The 22584-nt window shown below is 24.4% G+C and overlaps 1 protein-coding gene across 3 annotated transcripts in view; it reads left to right on the plus strand.

The window, feature by feature from the left end:
- Positions 1-700: 700 nt before the first annotated feature.
- LOC136968168 (gamma-aminobutyric acid receptor subunit alpha-6-like) overlaps positions 701-22584 on the plus strand; it is a 54344-nt gene continuing 32460 nt past the window's right edge. For all 3 annotated transcript variants that reach the window (XM_067262133.1, XM_067262135.1, XM_067262134.1), the window contains exons 1-4: positions 701-951; positions 6793-6899; positions 7442-7509; positions 19503-19726. In XM_067262133.1, the coding sequence (XP_067118234.1) occupies positions 845-951; positions 6793-6899; positions 7442-7509; positions 19503-19726 (506 nt within the window). In that variant the 5' untranslated portion in view covers positions 701-844. The remainder of the gene's footprint in view (positions 952-6792; positions 6900-7441; positions 7510-19502; positions 19727-22584) is intronic.

Consider the following 22584-nt stretch of genomic DNA (forward strand, 5'->3'; position numbering starts at 1 on the left):
ATAATTTTACAATCTACAATAATAATAATAATATTGTAAATTTAATTTAATTCTGTATCGAAGATGAGAATTTCAATTATTCTAATTTCAAGATATTGGAAGTACTCTTGAATTAATATAAAATTAAATTAGTTTGGTTAAATTTATTACATATTTTATTAAATTATTGTTTTATAATCAAATTTTTATAATCATTTTATTTTTTAAATTAAAATTTACATTATCATCGCTACAAAATATTTTCAGTTCGAATTTTTTTAAAATAATTATAAATTTTCCAAGATGGATGCTTATATAATAAATAAAAGATAAAAACAATTAATTAATACATTTAATTATCAATATAATATAAAAATATTTGCATTTTTAAAATTAATTTCGAATTATTTTCACTTGAAAGTATCAATATATATATATAGATTTCCTGATAGTTTGATAGTTTCCTATTGAAATAAATCATTTCCACTTCAAGAATGATAAATAAATAGTTTATACACTATCAAACACTTCGATAAAAGTATATAAATTTCAATTTCTTCGCATAACTTTATAATGGAGTGAGATTTTGGGGGTATAAGAGTGGCGCTACCATCGAACATTCGTCGGATAGAGGTACACCGAGCACACACCTGTACTGTCGGTCCGACAGGTAACTCGCAAACACACACGATCCGAAGTACACAGTGTAAGAAAAGTGTTCGGTTATTACGTCATCGATTTTTGTGTAATGTTTTGATGACAGTTATAACTTTATTCGATAAGGTATGCCTTTGTGCAAGGAGGTAGCGGGACGAATTCCCGCCTTGTGCGCGTTATATACAAACACGCGGTATTGTTTACTGGTATGGTGTTGAGTGTTTGCTGTCGAACGTTCCAACGGATTATTCGGTCGCTTGCGACTGTTTTACAGTTGAACTGCTTAATAATTATACTATCTGTTTACGAGTGCAGGTAAGTAGAAGTCAAAATAAACATATATATAGATATTTTTTTCAATAAATATTTTAAAAACACAGCAAAAATCTCGCCCGAATTTTGGTCGCGCTCTTTAATCAAATAAGAGAGCGAATAATCAGTATTTTTCTCAAATTTATTAAAGTTTAATCCGCAAAATTAGCTCTTATTAAAATTATTAAAATGTTCCGAAATTGTAATTCGTATAGTTTTGATATTTAACACAGAAGACGAAACACGAGTAATAGTGTTACATACCTATTGCACCATTGCGTGTCTATTCGACATCTGTTTATGGCAGTGATAAAGCATTGGAGTTTTCATTTCGTATTCTCTTCCGGAATCTTACAAATTAACGATTTGAATAATTTTTTAAAAAAAAAATCCAGATATTTTTCCTGATTATTAAAGAATCATTTATGTTTAAAAATCTTTATTAATATCAAATTTAAAATCATCATCATTCATCGATACTTCAAGCATTGTCTGTTCTTCTCTTCAGTTTCAGAAGAAGCTAATTTTTAAAATATAATTATTAAAAAAAAATATATTGTAGAATAATTTAAATTTCATCGTTATTAAGCCTTTATATATTTAATTTTTTTTTAAAATAAATATGTTTAGAATAATCTTTAATGGTAATTACGATATGAATAAAAATCGTAATGCATTTTCTATCTATTCATTACTATTTATGAAATATTAGTTTATTAAATATTCGTAAAATGTAACTTGATAAGTGAATTTTAGATGACAAAATTTGAAGCTATTTTTAGATAAAATTGTATCCTAGCAACGAAAATGATAAGTAAAACAGTAATTTCAATAGCCCAAATGTACAATTCCGTGGAATATAATAAATAATAATGTTTTCAAATAGTATTTTATGTATGCTAATGAATACAGATATAATTATTAACATAATAAATAAAATATATAACAATTAAACTAAAAAAAATGTAAGTAAAAAGTCCTGTAAATTAATAATAATAATAATTAATTAATTCAGAGCATAATAATAAATTGTTTATATATTATCGATTTATGTAAATACAGCTCTTAATTGTCGTAATTTATATTTATTAAATATATAAACTTCTACAGAAATGAATTTAATTAAATATATAATCTTTAAATTATTATTATCTATTATTTAATTTTCTAAAAAAAAATATTTATCAAATGTCTAACTTGAATAGTGTATACATAACAAAGAGCGTGTACTTAACGCATACTGAGTAATGAATTAGTAATTAATGAATTATGTTAATAATAGAGCAATATTAAGTAATTCAATAGTTCTGATGTAAATTAATATCGATTTATATTGCTTAAATTACAAATTAAACAAAAATGCATTGTCAGAAGATGATTATATTTGGTGATTTGTGATTAATAAAAATTGTTAAACAGTAATCTTTCTTAGTAAACTTAAAAGAAGTAATGAGTAGAAAATAATGTGATATTTTTGAAGATAATTTACGTATAGACCCTATATTTTATTAATATTTATCGTATATATTCATAAAACAGAATAACAAATTATTATTGATGTGTATAGATGGATAGAGAATTAATTTAATTGTTCCTCATTACAATTGTTACCATATTAATTATGATAACAGTTATAATGAGGAGCAATTAAACAAAACATAATCATAGTTTTAACATAGTATCAGATAGAACTATGTATATATGACACAAAAATTTTAGTGTTATTGAGTTAGATATAATTTCCGGGTGTTTAAACTTTAGTTTTTGAATAAAAAAGCATATTATTCGATGATAACACTAATTTAAGTTTGGTAAAAAAAAAAATTCTAAATTGCTTATGTTGATAAGTGGCCGATTGTTGTATCATCACCGGGGACTCTGTTACTGCTTTACGTAGTTTTACGTCACACAAGAGACTATTATATAGACTCGGATTTAACAGAGCATATCGGTTCAACGACAAAAAGTGCTTCCTTTAGAATATTCTCTTATATTTATAGGCAAATATTTGTTAAACATTTTACCGTAGATATTGCCACATAGCAATTGTGTTTTGTATGAATTCTTGTGTATAGAAAATGTTATTAGATAAGCATCCCTTTTGAAAATTCGGGTAACAATAATAATGAAAGCATAAATATTACTTTATGCTTAAATATTGATATATTTTATAGTTTTATTAAAATCTTTTTCGATATGATTTCAGTCTTAACCAATTAAATAAAATCTATAATTTAATAGCAAACTTTGAATTTTTGAAGATAATTTATAAATGGTAACCATAATAAAAATTTATGTAAATTGAGTAAAATGTTACAAAATTCTTTAAGTGAATTAATATAAAATTTCCGAGTTAGATCCAGGAATACAACTTAATTTAAAGAAATTGCAGGTGTAGATCTACATTAATAATTTCTTTGGTAAAAGTCAAGAAGTTAGAATCGTTTTCTTAGAAAATTTATAATGTTATTTTATTTATCTTCTAATATTTATTTTGATTCCTTTGATTAGGATTCTTTAAATAATTTTTGTACGTCTGACTCATTTTCGTAGACTATTTTGAGAAGATAACGTAAGTAATGTGCGATAATTTTTGTTAAAATTGAATCTATTCTCATTCGAACGAGGAAAATGTGTTTGCACAAACATAAATTAATATATTAAATGTACAAAGTGATTATATTTTTAGATTAGATTTGCGTGATAAGGCAACGCAACGAATAAGTAATCTACTAAGGAGAAGGTAACTCCTGGAAGGATTTTTATGAGAAACTGGCCTCTATTTAGCCAAATTCATAGAATTTGGAAAATTCCATATGATAAGCCCATGGTGAGGTGCGAACCCACGACCAAATGCCAGTATTTAGTGGTCTTATCCACTTGGTCAATAGTGAAAGGGGATCTATAGGCTCTAAGGAAAATAACGTTTAGCTTTCCTTACTTACAGCTGAAACAACAATCACAAAAACATTTTTTCATGTTATTGCTATAAAATAAAAGATTTATTTTACTCAAAATAAAGATATTTTATTAAAATATTGCCAATATATTGAAGGTTTATAAGCAGTTAGATACCAAATATTTCAGATTGTAAAATTATTTAACATTGCATTATCTACTAATTTAAGAGTTTATATTTTATATGTAAAATATAAGAAAACGAATAGTTATATATTTTTATTTAAAGATTATTTACTAATTATAAAACTTAAGTTTAAAAACGAATAATTACAAATTCGCAGAAAATTTTGAGGCAACTCGGTAGTTAGGGTCCTTTAGTTTGCTTATAGATAAATCCTTCTATAATATACAAAAGTATAATTATAAATTATTGTTACAATATAATTATATTTAAAGGAAGTTAAATTGTATTTTAGCAAAAAGCTATTCTAACATCTAACATTTCTATTTTTGAATCCACAAGTAAAGATGTTATAATTTAAAATTGAAGAACATTAGCGAATTTTAAGTATATACAGGATGCTGCTTCATTTAAAATACGTTTATTTTAAATTTCACGAAATTTTAGAATATAAAATTCAAAAAAGTTTTACAATTTTTTAGTTTAAATTTTGTTTACTTTATCTGAATTTTTGTCAAGGAAAAATTGTAGTTTATGGACCGTAAAATCCAGAAATTTTCAAAGATATTCTTTAAATCCTATTTTTAAAACTAAAATAAGTGACAAATATCGTTTTTAAAGATTATTTTCGTGCATATTAAGGACATTCTTCGCGTTTACTCCCCAAAATGCCAACTTTCCTGCTCTATGATAAAATATTACATATATTTATTCTGTTTTAATTAAAATTAATATAAATTTAATTGTAATAAACAATAAAATGCAATTAAGTTTTATTATTTGTTATACCTAAAATTCAAATAGTAAACTAGAACATGATATCTTTTTATTTATTTAAACTGCATCCAACGTGTAAATAACTTAAAAATAAACATCTGTATAAAAGTTTTCAAGTGAAAAAAAAAAAACTGAATAAACAAAACATAAATAGTGCTGAATATTTCTATTTTATATTTATATTTAAATTTATACTTTTTATTTTTATATTTGAACTTTTCAAGCTGAACACATAAAGGAGTTTTGCTTTTGAAATTATAATATAAAATTACAAGTCATACAAGTCAAAAAATTCTTTATTTTTATTTATCTTTAGCTTAATAAAACATCTTTAGACAATGTAGGTATCATGTAGTCCCAAATTTAATCATAGGTTTCCAGCTGATAAATTCCGCTTCCACTTCCACAATATCTCACAATATTCGGTAATAAGACTAGATAATTGCCTTAACATTGCCAAAAATTTTAATCAGCCAAGTGGATTTGTTGCCACATCTCCACATCTTCCACAATTGTAACATTATTGTATTAGTTTACTCAATTGTCATGTCTGTCTGTTCAAGTTATCTTAAACTCTAACCTTCCATTATACACAGATCCAACCTAATTGTTAAATTTAAGAATATAATAATAAAATAGATGTAATTTTACGAAATTTTTCGAGACAAAAGTAAGGTTTTAAATAGAAAAATGTATTTCTTATCTGAGTTTTTACATATTAAAACAACAGAAATCAAAATCATAAAAAGAGAAATCAAGTAGTGTTTCGATGTATCAAGCCCACATTAACGTGCTATTATTAATTATTTATTATTAAAATAAATTAATTCTGAGATTAAAGTTAATGTAGTTGATTTAAAAAGATTGATGAAGAACAACATTTTTCTCTCAACTAATCCTTTTTATTAATTAAAAATAATTATTATAAGTACAAGACTTTAAAAAGATTTCACGTCGTAGAGAAAGTATAAACCGTCTTTCTAAATTCGTTAATCCATTTAAGTATTTTATACAAGGATTAAAAATCAAATTACTATTAATTTTTACTTACAAAACTGTAAAGTCAAGAAACAATTGTTTTGAATAAAATTTACATACGAAAAATTATAGCACAAGCCCATTAAATTTTATAAATTGGAAGTATTTATTTGCAACATTGACTTGACTATTTTAAATGTTTAACAAAATTAAATATAATATTGGACTATAACTATTTCACTATCCATACAAGTTAAATTTCTCATAGTTTTCATAAGCATTAAATTAATTATTTATTTAATACACTTTAATAAATAATCTTGATATCTATATACCCTTACAGATGTACCCACCAGAGACCGAGTGAATAAAGCCACTGAACAGTGGTAGTTTGTCGTGGGTTTACGCCTCGCTAACGGATTGCCACGTGCAGTTTTTCGGGTTTTCTTCATGTTTTCTAAATAGGGGACAGTTTCCCTTAGAAAGTCTTCTCTAAAAGGCATCCCTCCCAGCTGCACGCCATTGGTCGCGTGGATAAAACCATTGAACACTGGTTCGCGCCTCTCCCATAGGCTGGCCACGTGGAGTTTTCAAGGTTTTCTTCACGTTTATAACACCTAAATAGGGGGACAAACTGATGTTTCCCTTAGAAAGTCCTCCCTGGGAGACAACCACTCACAGAAGATCCACATATCGTGTTGCTGTATACAACCAATCCAATCCATACAGACGTAGGGGCACACAAATATACAACAATACAGAAAATAGCATTTACTATAGTTTATTGATTTATAAATATCTACTTTCTAGTTTACATGTTGTATACAACTGTAAATTTTTCCACGTATATGCATTTATATACAACTAATATTTGTTGTATCTAAGCATGATCAACTTTTCATAAATGTAAAAGCATTAACTTTACACATGCAAAGTGTAAAGTTAATGCTTTTATATTTATTAAATTCTTGTTAATGTTTTATTCTTCTATTTATTTTTCTGTATAGGAATGATAATTCTGTAAAGGATGATCTTATATTTAACACAAGTCGTTTGTTAAATGAGCTGCTACGTGCAGAAAAGTACGATAAAGAAATTAGACCAGGATTTGGAGGCGAGTATTTTTAATTTATCATAAGATCGAGTTTTATTTTTCGAATCAAAAAATGACAAAAATATGAAAAGAATAATACGATAAATTTTTTGAGGGGGGATTAAATACATATAAAAAAATTCTATGTGGAATAAACTACAAGCTTTATTTTCTTCTCATAAATATGTATTTTTAAGATAAAAATATTTAAATTTTGATTTATGACTAAATGCATATTTATGTGTAATAATATGTAAATTAAGATTCCGAACTTTTATGTATTTGTCATAAAATTTTAAAATTTTTATCGTAAAAACTTTTCATAAATTATCTATTATTTTTTATTTTCTTTATAGAGATAAATTTTATTTTTAAAACGATTTTTTTATAATTTTAAATGTATATTTTAATAAGTAAAAAATTCAATTTTTATTAATATACATAAAATATTTTTAATTAATTAAACTTTATATCGTTTCGTAATTAAAATCGTAACGTGAAAACATAAATATTAAATTTTCTAATTTTATATTAAAAATAATATTTTAAAATTTATTTGTTAGCTTCTCCGACTGTGATAATTACTGATATTGAAATTCGAAGTTTCGGACCAGTCTCCGAAACTCAAATGGTAAGCTTATATATTTTATTACGTGACTTATAGAAAATTTATTATATAACTATTTTTATAAAATAATATCAAATTATAAACATTAAACATTACAAATTAATCAAATAGGGGACCTTAAAATGTCAATAAATGCTAAAAAAAGGGTTTTTTCCTGTATATTTAGATGTTAGGATGTGTGTGAGGAACATGATTTTGTTCACCCATTTGAGACGTAAATTTTCTGAAATTTTGCAAGGAAATTTGTATATTAGAAGGACTGATACTATTAAATTTTGGTTATTAAAGGCCCAGGGGGTGGGGAGATAGAAAGAGTCCTATGTCATATCTCGAGTGGGGTCGGACTTAATGAATCTATTGCCGTCAGTCGCTGGGCCGCATTTATTAATAATAATGTTTATACTAATGTAAAAATTTCAATGCTATAATTTAATTACTTAAAATTAATTCAATTATTACTTAAAAATAATTCTAGAAAACAATTTTTCTTTAATAATAATGATAAAAAGATATTGTCAAGCATTATTATATATTAAAAAAATAAATAATTTTTTAAACTCATGCTGTTTTAATAATATACACGTTGTGCTAAAATTACACAGATATAGATGCTAGGTATTTAATTATATTGACAAATTTAGTCGTTATAATTAAGAATTTATTCTACACTTTTAATAAACTCCCCAATTTCCCAGGCATTAAAAATAATTATTATAATAAATATTATAATAATTAATATTAATATTAATATTAATATTACAATAATTATAATAAAAATAATAAACAAAGATCAAAATTCACTATACCAAAGTATTTATCACCCATGGTATATTGATTTATTACAAATTCCGTCTTCACAACCTTATATGTCACAACTAGTTAGTTTAAATGTAAAACGATTAATAATTCAACTCCGTTTAAATAAATATACTCTTTTTATTAATAATATTTATATTATTAATAAAAATATAATATCTTATTGCCCTTTATGTGATTCTGAAGAATTTTCATTATATCATCTAATTCACAATTGTCAAGAACTTCATAGCTTGCGTGACTATTATAAAATACCTCAAATATGCAATTATAATTCATTACTCGACTTCCAACTTAATTTAAATAATCTCAGTAAAACGAATCTTTACAAAATATACAATTATTTTGTTAAAATCTCCGAAAAGTACAATTTGAAACATCAAAATTAATGATTGTTATTGTATTATAGTCTTTGTAATTATAGATGAAACATTATGTATGCAATCATAAAATCGTTGTTTATAGTGTTTATGACTTATCTTTGTATCTTTGTACTTTAAATTTGCTAATTTGTAATCCTTCGAACCACTTGTATTATTCCCCTCATAACAGAGAAATTGTTCTCTTTTTGTATTGCTAATTTGTATTGTATTATTTTTATGTTATTAAACTTTCTATAATGATGATGATGATCAAGAATTTATTCTAAGTTTCTTTAATTATTTATAAACGATTTGCTGCAAATGCTATTTTTAATATGTAATAATATATAAAATCTTTTTAAGAAGTGAGAAGGGAACTAAAAAAAATCTAAAATTCGAAGTCTTCTTAGAAAGTTTAATATTTACAATGTTTCACTGTAATAAATAGACTTTAAAGTAATTTAATTTACAATCAACAATATTAACAATAATTTCAATAAAGTTACTTCGACATTTTTTAATATAATTCTTATAAAGTTGATATTTTGATAAAAGAACCTTCGATAAAAGATAAAATACGAAATAATATAAAACTTTTTTGTATATTTTTTAATAAATAATAAAATGATTTTATCAAGAATAATTTTGAAAATTTTTTGAAGTAATATGTTAAAAAATTGTTGATTTTATTATAATAAAAATGTTCAAAAAAATTTTATTTTTACTACTTTATAAATAATTTATATAAAGGTAAACTATAAATTTTTGTGATACTTACTGTATATATTATATATACATTATATAATTAGAAATTATATTTCTGCATATACATATAATTTCCAGAAGCTCTGGATAATTAAATTATTATAATCTTTATATTAATTACTAATAAAAATGAACTAATAACTTGTAAATTTTCTAATATTTATCTTTGAAAAATATCATTTTTAATTTGTTTTTTTAAAATAATTTATCATTCTTCTGTCTGCAGATCTGCAGGTTTTTCGGGGCTCCAAAATATTTGCAAAAGAGAATTTTTTATCGAATTTTCTTAGAAATCTGAAAGTGTAGGGCTCCTCTGAGCCGGCCCTGATCATAATTAAACTAACAAGTGAACAGAATAGTCTCTAACTTACACATCTTAATAGTAGTTATTAACAATTAAACAATTAATAAATGTATGCTTACTTTAATTGGGCTGCAATTTGGAAAAATTGTGTCCGTCCGTCTGTCGTTCCTTAATCTCAAGAAAACAATCAGACAGATGAAAGTCTCAACAATATTTCGAAACCTTTAGGGCAGAAAGACCTGATTAACTATATAGAAATTTTTGTTACCTACTTGAATTCATGTTATTCCAATTCAAATATTTTCACCTGAAAGCAGTGGCGTCGTGTGGGTGTCAGCCGCCCGGGGCGGAGGAAAATTTCGCCGCCCCCTTATTTAGGTATTTTTACAAGATATTATTACTTATTGTGAAATTCTGCCGCTCCCTATAAGTGCCGCCCGGGGCGGGCCGCCCCTGCCGCCCCCACTACGCTACGCCACTGCCTGAAAGGTGTTACATAGATGACCGACACGACTCTATTGTTAAAGGAAAAGTATGATATACAGGGGCAAGCCACTAATTTGACGTAAGCAGCATATATTTGCCTTTAAATTACTTTTAAAAGGTTTTGTTACTTATATTTGTTGTATTGGGAGTCTATTATTGTCCTTGTGACATCACCTTATATTAATAAAAAATATATATATATAAATTAAACTTCGAGTTTGTTAATAGATTTATATCTGTAATAAATATAAAATAAATGCCTTCCACTAGCATAATTAGAATATTACTGAAATTACAAGCTCTAGAGGATATTTTTTAAAGTAATTTCCATAAATAGAAATGATTAAAATAAAGAAATTTCTACTTAATTACCTGTAATGTTCTTAATGAACCATCACTCGTCACTTTAAAAATTTCAAACGCTTTAACGAGTCGTTACCAATTTTAATTTTGCATTTATCTTAGGCCTACATTTATAAATTTATGTATTGTTTTTTTTACTAATTAAATTAATTAATTTTGATTTAATATATATTTTAAAATCTACTTGTGCACAAAGGGGTGAATTATTTCATTCAGTGATCTGGAATAAATTGATTAATTGTATAATTCATAATAATAAATAGCTCAACTTGGATATAACAATGTTCTAAATAACGTCACCCTTATGAATACTTGTTAAAGAATCTTTCCCATTATATCATCAAATTACATGACTTTCAAACTCTCGAACTGAAACTTGTGTAGATACTACTGTATATAATTCTAATTCTTTGAGGTATTTAGCGCTATATTTTTAGAAGTGAACAAGTTCTGGCGTTAAATCGAGGTTTTGCGGTATTTCCTAAAAATTTACTTTTAGAAGAAGAAAGAAATAAAATCACTATTCAAACTTAATCCATGATATTCGTATGATCCATCTAGTCAAATACCGTCTACATATTGTTAGTTTTAAGATTCATTTCTTATTTATAAGAGTTATCTTATAATTAAAATTAAATGAATTTCATTTTAATTGAATTATAAGACTTTGAATCACTGTCATTGAATTAAAATGCTGTCTCATCTAATACGCAATTGAATGAGGTAAGAACATGTTAACTCAGTTTCTTTGTTGAATATTTCTACAAATATATGGCAGATATAATTTTCATAAACATGATTTATAACTTCTCACAGAATGGACTATCAACCTGTAATATTATTATGATTTGTCCTAAAATATAGAGGAAATTCGGAATTTTACAATAATTTTCCTAGAAATTTGAAGAAATGAGATAACATCTTGTATCAATGCTTCAATTCTCATTCTTTAGAAGCTTCAGGCGGGAATACAGATTTAGAAAAGGAATTTCAACAATTATTTTCATATAATTTTTGTTTCATTCATTTATTCTTATTAAAATTATTAAAATATGAAAGTTATTAGCAAAAATATTTCACAAGCATTGTTTCACTATGTTTTTAAATAAGTAAAACAAAGTTTAATCAAATTATTAATTAAGTTTTGATATCAATTTAATAATACAACTCTGATTATTTTTTTATCATTTCTTTATTCTTTTAATCAATAACAATTTGATATGTGTTTCGCACTTATGTAGAATAACCAAAATATATTAATTAATTTTTATATTATTAAATACTTTTTAAAAATATTATTTACAATTTTATAATGTTAAAAAGTTTTGAATACTTTAAATATTAATTTTATTATTAGAATAAATATTAAAATGCATAGGACTCACTTAAGTATATATTTTTCACTTTTATATAATAGATATTAATTACTTTTATATAAGAAATATTTTTTTGGTTAGTAAATTTCCAAAACTTTCTCATTACAAACTTTCCTTTCTCGTTCCCATACTAAATCCATGAAAATTTAATCGAATCTACAGATTTCTTTCTTAAACTTTCGAATGATTTTCCATCAGCACCGCTATTAATCAGATTCTATCCAATATAATTTTTTAAAACTTTTTTATTATTTTTTTTATAAATAATTAGAATTTAATTATATTTAAAAAAACTATACTTTTTTATTTTAAACTATTTTATAATAATAAAATTTACTCAAAAATATATATACAATTCTAAAATGTAGAAGAAATATAAGCAAATATTCGAAATATTTACTTCTATACTTGTATGGAAATCAATTTTGTAAATTGGAAAAACTTTTTTATTTATGAATATTTAAGTTTATTCAGAACATATTTCCTTGGGGACTTATTAATTAAACTTAAACATGTGAAGTTTTGAGAAGTAACAAAGATATATTATATATATATATATATCAATTTTTCTATTCCTCTCGCCTAAAAAGCTTTATATTTCATGTTTCTTAGAGTTAGAATTGTTTTTTCTCATCGAAGATTAATCTAAAATATAGGTTTGTATTACTTTTTTCATAATGAATTTTTAAACAGATTTATGTAAGATCGTATGTTATAAAATATTTAAACTTCAAGCTCTTACCTTAAATTTTGTTGACAATCAATTTTTCACTATTAAAATTCATTAAATTCTTATATTTTAGAAATTTTTATACATTTTTTGAGTATTTAGATGAATTGCAACTTATAAAAATTAATAAATTTAATAAACTTTAATATTTTAATAATAAATTGTATATACTCATTGATCTGTGTATAGCCTATATTTCCATTGAATAAAAGTTTAACCTAAAAGAATTATTACATAAAAAATTTATAATTTAAAAATCTAAAAATATAACGCTTAACTCACCAGAGATATAAACTGTTATGCCTAATTTCATAAGAAAATGCATCCCTTCTGACTAATTAATAAAATTAAATTAACTAAATTCATTAATGATTAGTAGTGATTAAAATTATTTATATAAGTAAATTACGTCTATATAATATATATATTATATATACTATATTATATACTATATTATATATTATATTATATATAATATATATAATATAGTATATAATATATAGTATATAATATAGTATATATAATATATATATATATTATATAGACGTAATTTATTTATAAATAATTTTTTAACGAGTGTCTTCATTTAAAATTTATCTTGTATACTGGTACTTTTTTATCAATTAACAGAACTTATTATACTGGAATTATGGATGCAGATATTTAGTCTTACAAATCAGAAATAATATTTTATAATTAGTTCACCTGTTATTTAGTTCAAATATATATATTATTTCTGATCTGTAACACTAACTATCTGCATCCATAATTCCAGTATAATAAGTTCTGTTAATTGATTAAAAAAAGTACTAGTATACAAGATAAATTTTAAATTATGTTAGAGGACACAAAGGCCTAATAATTAAGTGTCTTTATTTCATTTAGTAACTAAAACACTTAGGTTTTAGAGTAGTAAGCATTATATAAATTACACATAAAAAGTGATTTTGTTAAATTTTGGAAATGTGATTTAATAAAAAGTTTTCAAAAATACCTTTTGAATATATCTTTCAATTAAAACTACAAAAAATATCCAGCAACGAGTTGCTTAACTTTCCCGGCATCAACATTTAAAACTGCGTGTGGCGCTATCTGTTATGATATTTTATTTAAAAAATTTTACATAATTAATTATTATAAAACGGTAGAAAGCTTAGTTTTGAGAGTAGGAATGTGTTCTACTAAAAAAATTATAAATGCTAATAACGAGTAAAATCTTCCTTAGTTCGACCCTATTCGAGATATGTCCCACGACCCTTTCTCCACTTTTAACCACCAAAATTTAATAGCATCAACTCCCCTAATAAAGAAACCTTCTTGCAAAATTTCAGAAATTTTCGACAAAAAGCATGGGTTATTTAAGCTTCAAATTGGGTGAACAAAATTGTGTCCACCACACACAGTAACATCTATATAGAAAACACCCGAGAATTTTCTGTATTTCTTGACGTTACAAGGTCCCGAATCCAAAACCGAAAAAAATCTTGTGGGGGTCATTTTCTTTTCCAATCGCCATACTTTCCCCCTGTTATATATAACATAGCTAGGAGAAAAATTGGTAAAATAATAGAGATAAGAACTTACTTTCTTTCACCCTTCACTTTTTTACTTTTTTTCGCTATTTTAGGTACAAAGAAAGTCAGAAGAATATCATGACTGAAAGTAAATTATTATTCCAAATCTAAGAATATTACCCTTATTTTATATAAAATTTAATTAAAGCAACTAATAGAAGGAGAAAGACGGATAAAGAATATTATATTATAAAGTTTACTTGGCTATAAACGTTTAAGTATCTATTCTACAAATAAAATTACAATTTCACAAAAATAAAAAAAGAAGAGAAAATCCGATTAACATCGAACGATAGGTTATTTAAAGTCTTTAGATTATTCTTTTAAATGCATTCGATTTTTAAAAATGACGTTTATTAAACTGAATTTATCACAGAAATAATTTATTTGCTGAAATATTAGAATATATTCTTATATAATTCTTAAAGAAGAAATAAGAAATTTATTTAACAGTTATATTTATAGAAATTTTGACAAGTTACGATACGTTCGATAAAAGATAAAATGGAATTCAAATTGCATCCTGACAAGTGTAATTTATCCAATTCTGAACATACGTCATCGCCAAACTGAGAATTTATTCGTGTTGAATGTGATTTTATAGAGAATAAACTGAAAAAATTTTATTTGAGCCAACAATATTACTCAATTTGATGATACTTTATAAACAGCTTTTTATTATTTATGCTTATATTTCTAAGCATTACAATACATTGGAGAATGCATTCTATATCAAATGACGCAACATTTAAATTTAATAATTCCTTATAAAAGTTAGCAAGGCTTTTGCATAACTTATTCAAGCTTCAAAATGTAATAGCATCAATGTCCCATATATAGAAGTCGTCCTGCCAAACTTAAAAATTTTTGGTACACGAAGTCCTGAGATATAAAGCAAAATATAGGTTAACACACAGTACATACACGTATTGTACACATATACATACATATGGAATTTTCTTTCTTTTTTCGTTTTTTAATCAGGGGCCTTTAAATTTCGAGAAATCAAAAAATCCTGAGGGTTTAAATTTGACTGATTACAATACGTTTCCCTCTGTTAAAATGAGTAATGAATAATACGTTTTTTTATACATTAGGTAAATAAATAATAATATCTTTATCAGAAAGTATAATTTACACTACGTAAATTTTAATCAGAATCAATATTTTTCATAGATGTAATTATTAATTATTATATATAATAAAAGATATATGATGATGAGGATAGTAAACACGATAGATCAAGTATTTATAGAAAGTTGTTAATGATACAAGAATGGTAGGAATTCTAGTGATGTAGAGGAAGATTTTACAATAATATTGTAGGTGAATGAATGCAAATTCTACGATAAACTTCGTTCATCAAATAGTTTACATTCTGTGATGAATTTTCATAATAGCAGAGTTTAAACATTGTAGAATCATCATAAAATAGAAAATATTATAGGCTTATTCTACAATTCTATGATGACTCAACTCTGCCATTAAGTGAATATCTAGTTTTTCTTAATAATCACGTTATATTAATAGCGATGTTACAATTAATTTACTTTTCGATTTTATTTTTTCATTAATGGCATCTTCGTAGGAAGCATTGGTATTTATTAACCTTTTATCTTACGAACAATTTTTAATATAACTGTAAAAAATAATAATCATTTTTAATTGTAATTAATTCAAAATATGAATATAAATTAAATTAAAAATTAAATTTTAAGGTAATCGAAATGGCAATAATCAAATATTTTTATTCAATATTTTTATAAACTTAAAAAAAAAGTTTTAATGAAATATTTTGGTATACGTGACATCTCGTGTTTTCATTGATAACTACAATTGTAGAGTATGGTTCTATTCACGCCACGTTATTTTATTAAGTGTTACTCACGCCACCTTTTTTTATTATATAATAACGTTACAATTTCAATTTCTTTCGTAACGTTTATTGCTTAAATAACTATTCTTGACGGACCATTTTCTCGTTTTTGATTCTACAAATAATCATTTTAAGATTTGGTGTTAGGTTATGAAAATTGAATTTCATAAAATTAAGTTTTTTTAAAAAAAATTATTTTATTTTTTGTAAACCTTAAATGATAGAATTTCCTTAACTAAATTATATTTTCGTATAAAATGATTTATTAAATCATATGAAAAATATAATTTAGTCGGTAAAATTCTATTAGTTTAAAGTGTAAAGAATAATTTAATCGATTTTCTGTGTAGAAAATCTTTAATTGCTCGAAAAATTCTGTTTTTTCAATCGTTGGTTCTCTCATTCCTTTTTGCCTATCAATTTTATTTGAATAATGAGCCTTCAACTTTAAAAATTAAGAAGCGATAATCTCAGTAATTTTAAGTAACACAAATATTGTTATCGGTCATTTAATGTTCTCGAAATACGCCAATTCAAAATAGAAAACTTAAAATACACTTCGCTTACTGTAATTAGAGCTCGGTTGTTATCTTTATCTTCAGGTAAATAGGTATTTTTAAATTCTTCTTTCAGTCTCTCTACCTCAACGTATGACTAACAAACTCACAATTGCTAACAGTATTAACCAGTGCTTTAAGTATTCACTGTTAATTATTCACTGTTAATTATTTTAATTATTGCAGTAATTGCTGGCATTTCTTACTTCAATTACGATGGTTGAATCACTGTATATAGATTCAAAAGGCTTCTCAAGATTTAAAGAAGGAAATAGTCTCTTTACTTATAAAAAGAACGTGTACATGCATTCGTATGTATGTACTGTACATGCTTGGTATTTTTATATATTACACATTAACAGGACTGAAGGACATCTACCATGGCAACCAATCCGGTTCTTATGTATGGAGACTGTTGAAGTACACTGTATAAATTAATAATAATCGTTATAATTAATAAATATTTATATTACATATTTAAAAATTGTTCTAATAAATCTTTATAATATCAGAATTTCCAATAATTGTAGTCTCGTTTACTTACTCCCCGCTACACGTATTATAAGTACAGGTGATTACAATAAGCGGCTTCTAATGAAACTAATTAGTTGACAATAAAATCTTGAAATATACAAAGACGAAAAGATTATATTTTTCCTTAAAAATTGGGAATTTAATAATTTTGAAAATATTATAAAGTTACAAGAATCTTTAACAGAAATTACTAGTTCATAAAATATAATTTTGAAGATCTTTACCATTAAATTGATTTAATATTATATACATTCTTTTTTTATGTATTTATTCCATCGAGGTTTAATAGAAATTCTAGAAACATTGTTATACTTTTCAATTTCTAGAGTCGCTGCTTCTAATAAAACTCATCACTTACTTTCATTGACAGTTTATATCATTTATATAGACGTTACGTCTTTGACTTGTGTTACATTTGGACATTTGATAAAGGTTTTAGATCAATTCCAACGGTTTCAATAGAACGTCTCTCGACACTATTCGAAATTTTATTAAAATCGTTTCGTCATACGGTATTCTAAGTGTTAAAAAAACTTTATTTATTGCTTATAAAAGTAAATCAAATTCCAAAATATTTTTCTTTTTTATTATATTTATCGTTATTATTCTATTAAAATATAATAAAACGGGATAAATCTAGAATTTATTAAAAATAAATCAAATATAACGATAACATTTGATTTAATAATAAACAATTTAAATTGTTTATTTATATAATTAAAAATTCTATTTTTAGAGGTTAATAAATTATAATTAAAGAAATAATAAACATAATTTATAGAATAGTATTTGAGAACAGTGCCTATCAGTGCCGAGTGGACAAAACTGGACACTGATAGTTGGTCGTGGGTTCGTACCTGGTCACAAGAAGTTTTCTGGATTTTCTTCACGTGTCGAGAGGAAAAACTGGGGATTTTTCCCCATTCGGAAAATATGTAGGACGTATAGCAATTTCAAACCCTATAAAATTGAAGTTATTTTTAATAATAAAAAATAAAATCTTTAACGTTTCTTTTATGAATAAAGAAACATTATACGTATTTCCTTTGTTCGAAAAACAAACGTAAAATAACGAAACGAGAAATAAAAGGTCTCGCTCTATCCCCACGCCCTATACAAGCTCTTACAGCCTAACACTTGAATAAGGACCGTTTTCAGTAGAAAGTCATTCCCTTGGCAGATCATCTATTGATATGTGTTGCGTTGCCGACCATATGAAAGTATTATTAATTAAATTTAATAAAATTTAAAATAATTTTTGAGTTAAAAAGAGTATTTATATTATTTATTGTTAGCAGAATAAGTTTAGGTAAGTATAAGAATATTATAAATGTAGGTAAAAGTAACTTCCATACCGTTTTGAAGAATTGAGATTGAGAGTTCGATGTTATGAATCATATATGTCTACGTAAAATTAAAATTAACTGATAAAATATGATTATTAGAGATTTATTTACAAATCTATGATCTGTTTATATTATTAATTTTCATATCTCATTTCCAAAAATTCTAATTTTATTAACGCATTAATAATTAAATGCCGTTTTTGAATCGTTCCAAAAAGCACTAAAATAAATGGTAATCTTATTATATTGTTATGTATCAATCTTCATGATAAATTAAAAGCGAAAATAATAAATCAGTTAGACAGATTTTGACCTTGTCACCTGATTAAATTATATAACTCCGAAAATAATTTAATTGTTTTATTCGTAACATTACACAGATAGGACAAGTGATAAGTTATGGTCACTACTAACTTTTGCAATTGTGTTAAAAATATTCCGTGCCTAGCACTAAGTTAAATTGTGAATTATATCCTACACGTATATAATAGCACCTTTGGACTGCAATTTGAAAAAATTGTAGACCCATAAATTCTCACTGTCGCCTGTCTGTTGTCTGTCCTTCCTTAATCTCGAGAACGGTGTTAGATAAATGAAAGTCAAGACCAGATATAGAAAGCTTATGGCAGGATGCTCCTAATAACTATATAGGAACGTCCATGACTTAAATGCAAAAATATTTCCCCCGGAATGCAGTTACACAGATGACTGGCATGACTCCTTTGTTATCAGGAAATGTATGATGTACAAGGGCAAGACCCTACTAATTTGAGATCGAAAGCATATATTTTAATTTTAATAAATTAAAAATATGATTGAAATTTGCAGTTCACATTGTGACAATGACAGTACATAAAACTATACAATTTTTGCTTAGATTTTCTATTTTTTACCATTAAATATATAGATTTATTCGATGGACTGCTACTTCCGACAAACGTGGTGGGATCCAAGATTAAAATTTCAAACTTTAGATCTTGATATATTATCTCTGGATTGGAAGTTCCTTCAGAAAGTATGGACACCGGATACATATTTTCTAAATGGTAGATACTCCTACCTTCATAAAGTAACCGTCCCCAATAAGTTCGTACGTCTTAGGAGTGATGGACAGATGAAATATTCTATGAGGTCAGTTAATTAAAATTATGACTGTCGTTATTTTAATTTAATTTTCATTTTTATGAACTAAGATACGTTACGTTTAAGTATAATTAAGTAATTAATGTAATGATGTTAAACTATTTATTATGTTACTATTATCATCGCGTTTGATCTATGTCACGTAGAGGGAATAAAGAAAATAAAGTAACCGTAGTTTATCATAAGCAATGTTGGACACGTTAACATTTATCTGAATTAAATATGGCTTGTTGCTCTGCTTTCTTCGTGCAGGAAAAATCCTTCTTATGCATGATGTATATATATTTATCTTATTATGAGAATAATAATAGTAAACATAATAACTTTTATCATATTTCTATGTAAACAATTATTTATCTTTCTAATAATTAATAATGAAGCATAGTAAAAAAGCATTTTAAGAGGATAAAATTGTTAAAGAATGTTGAATTAAAACGTAGCTTAGGAAAAGGAATTAATAAAATTTTAAGTATATAATTACACGTATTTTGAAACCGTGCCGGTAGTTTTTGTTGATTCATAAACTCCATAATGTTTAGATACATGGACAAGTTTTATGAATCAAATATATATATATATATATATATATAATTACAGTTAAACTTCGATTTAGTGCCATTTATTCTCCTTGAAATTTGCCTAAATCACTATACCAGAACATGTTAAACATTAATAATTAGATCTAAACATTAGAATGAATGTGGGAGTGTGAAAATCACATAATTTGGTTATAACACTGTCATTTATAATGAAAAATCGTGCATTTAGTAATTCGCAGATGCGAACGGTTTCATTATTTAATATTTATACGAGAAATCTGTTCACAACTACAGTCAAACCTCGATATTGTGTTTCATAAATACCACCATTCTCTCAAAGCTCCAAAGAGTACTTTAAACTGGACTTCTCCATATATACTAATATATATGAGGGAGGTCCATTTAGAAATATTCGTTGGCACTTTGAGAGGACACTGTTTAGAAAATTCTATAGCAAGGTTTGACTGTAGTTGTGAACAGATTTTCTTTATAAAAATTAAATAATGAAAGCTTCAGTATATGTGAATTACTAAATGCACGATTTTGCGTTGCAAATGGCATCGTTTTCACCAAATCACATGACTTCAAACTTAAATATAAATTTGTGTATGAACCTTATTATTACATACAATTCTTAGTTTTTGAGATACGTCGGTTTAGCGCCATACACGATTTAGTACCAATTTCAAATGGTGGCGTTAAATCGAAGTTTCACTGTTAAATGTTTATTGATTCATATTAGGAATTATTATATTCAGTAATTTATATAAGTCAATTCTGTAAGTTATAAATAAATTATTTAATATTTTTTATTTTAATTTATTTCATTATTATAATAATAAATTTATAAACTATGAATTATATAAATTTTTCATTATAAATATGAGATTTTATTAATTATAAAGTTTAAAAAGTGATTGACTACAAAGAAAAAATAACGTAATTACAGTCAAACCTCTATACAACTGCCACTGACTGAAAATTAAAAATGCTGCTATTTAGAGGGTTCAGTTATTAAAAGAATGGTATTATTGGAGGAGTGTATTATTTAAACTTTAATTAATATTCAAGTAAATATATTTATAAAAATTCTAAATAATTACATAATTAATAACAAAATAAAATAAATCTCTTAAAAATATCTACTGTATTAATTCGTCAAATTTATTTCTTTTTCATATAAATTTAACTTTTGTGGATTAATAAAAAAAGTGAATAAAAATAGCAATAAAAATACAAATAATTTTCATAAATAAATCAATTAAATTATCAAAATTAATCATAATTTGATATTATTTTCAAAAAATTCGAATACAGAATTATTTATTAAGATATAAAAATGGTTACAATATCAAATTTCATGCATTAATATTTATTTCGACGAATAAATTCGACTAAAATAAGAGGTTAAAAATGGGGGAAGTAATAAGAGGAAAGAAAATATTTTCAAGTAGAAAACTCGTGAAATTTATTATTCTTTTTCTAACATTTTCCAACGTTAAATGACACTTTCAACTTTGCAACATCAAAGTAATCACTAAATTGTAGGATGGAAAATAGATAAAATATATTTTTTTTTTTTTTGCGCGAGAAAAGACGAATTATTATTGAGTTTTTAATACATAAAAGTGAAATAAAACTAATTTTAATGTTAAAGAATAAATTAAAAATAAATATGATCGGGTTTCCATTCTCTGATTTATCTAAATATTTATTTTAAATATTATTTTTTCGCTAAATTAAAAATTCACTTTTGTGTTTTCTTTACAATATTTTATATTTTCATAATGTCTTTGCTCCTTATTAATATGATAATTTCGTAGTACAATTTAATATATATATTATTGTTTTAATAAGTAATAAACTTATAAAATTCAGAAATTTGATTTATTAAAAATTATAATTTTATAAAAAAAATTATGTAAATAAATAAAAGTTATAATTAAAATTACAAAATTAAATTATTGAATTTTTTAATTTTATTAATTATTATCATTTATTAATAGAGTGTAATAATTAAATTATAATTAAAATCCTTATATTTTAAGGTATTAAAAAACAAAGATTTTAATTTTTTTCTTATGAAATGCGACTAGAATTTTATTATTTAAAAACAAAACATAAATAATAATTATATTTAAATATTTTTAAAATATATTTTCTCAAAGTTATTTGATTTAGTATATAATAAAATTATTAATTAAAATACTAAAAATAAATTACTGTCATTTTCTTTTTTCTTTTTAATTTAAAAATGCTGATTGTACTTCGTATTTTTTTATTTAATGAATATTTTAAGTCGCAATT

The sequence above is a fragment of the Centruroides vittatus genome, unplaced genomic scaffold (assembly GCF_030686945.1).
Source record: "Centruroides vittatus isolate TY-2023 unplaced genomic scaffold, ASM3068694v2 contig_1408, whole genome shotgun sequence".
NCBI lineage: Eukaryota > Metazoa > Arthropoda > Arachnida > Scorpiones > Buthidae > Centruroides > Centruroides vittatus.